At 57.7% G+C, this 1,120-nt stretch overlaps 1 protein-coding gene across 1 annotated transcript in view; it reads left to right on the forward strand.

The window, feature by feature from the left end:
* Positions 1 to 131: 131 nt before the first annotated feature.
* The window catches only part of RUNDC3A (RUN domain containing 3A), a gene marked incomplete at its 5' end in the record, with an annotated part of 2,303 nt that continues 1,314 nt past the window's right edge, over positions 132 to 1,120 (forward strand). Inside the window, 2 exons of the mRNA XM_010177960.1 lie at positions 132 to 247; positions 425 to 558. Coding sequence (XP_010176262.1) covers positions 132 to 247; positions 425 to 558 — 250 coding nt within the window. The remainder of the gene's footprint in view (positions 248 to 424; positions 559 to 1,120) is intronic.

Genomic DNA, 1,120 nt, shown 5'->3' on the forward strand with positions numbered 1-1,120 from the left:
GATGGATGTTGGATGTTGGGTGGTGGATAGTGGGTGGTGGGTTCTGGATGTTGGGTGATGGATGCTGGATGTTGGGTGGTGGATGTTGGGTGTCCATCTCCTCACACCTGTGATGCCCGTTCCCCTGCCAGGTTCTCAGTGAAGACCTTGTTGGAGAAATACACAGCGGATCCCATCGATGACTCCTCCGAGGAGTTCGTTAACTTTGCTGCCATCCTAGAGCAGATCCTCAGCCACCGCTTCAAAGGTAATGGTGACCCATGGGGACAGGCACCTGTATAGCCCCTGGTGTGTCCCTGTCCCCATCCCTGCACTGCTCGGTGGGTGGAGATGTCTGCATGGATGTGCCAGCAGCAGGGAGGGGGTCTGGTGAGGTTTTCCAGCACAGCAGCAGCCCCCGACCGCAGCCCCTCGGTCCCCACAGGCCCCGTCAGCTGGTTCAGCTCAGATGGGCAGCGAGGGTTTTGGGATTACATCCGCCTGGCCTGCAGCAAAGTCACCAACAACTGCATCAGCAGCATCGAGAACATGGAGAACATCAGCACCTCCAGGGCCAAGGTCAGGAAGGTGCCAGCCCCAGCCTTGTCCCTGCCTCTATCCCTGTCCCCATCCCCATTCCTATTCCTGCCCCTGTTTCCATTCATACCCTGCCCATGGCACATGGTCTCACCCTCATCCCATCTCCATCTCCATCCCTATCCTGTGTCCATCCTCATCCTATCCCCATCCCATCCAATCCCATCCCCATCCAATCCCATCCCATCCCCATCCAATCCCATCCCCATTCTATCTTCATCCCATCCCCATCCCCATCTCATCCTCATTCTATCCAACCCCATCCCATTCCATCCCCATCCTACCTTCATTCTCATCCTATCTCCATCCCATCCCATCCCATCCCCATCTCATCTTCATCCCATCCCATCCCATCCCATCTTCATCCACTCCCATCTGTGGGTCCCTGCGGGGGGATAATGGGTCCAAAAGCAGGTGGGGACCACTCACCTGCCAGTGCCCAGAGCCCCAGGGCAGGTGGGAGCGTGGTGAGGAGCAGTTGATGGTGGCACCTGATGGGCAGCTGATGGTGGCACCTGATGGGCACTGATGGTGACCCCCATCC

This window comes from Antrostomus carolinensis, unplaced genomic scaffold, assembly GCF_000700745.2.
Source record: "Antrostomus carolinensis isolate BGI_N321 unplaced genomic scaffold, ASM70074v2 scaffold29861, whole genome shotgun sequence".
Lineage (NCBI taxonomy): Eukaryota > Metazoa > Chordata > Aves > Caprimulgiformes > Caprimulgidae > Antrostomus > Antrostomus carolinensis.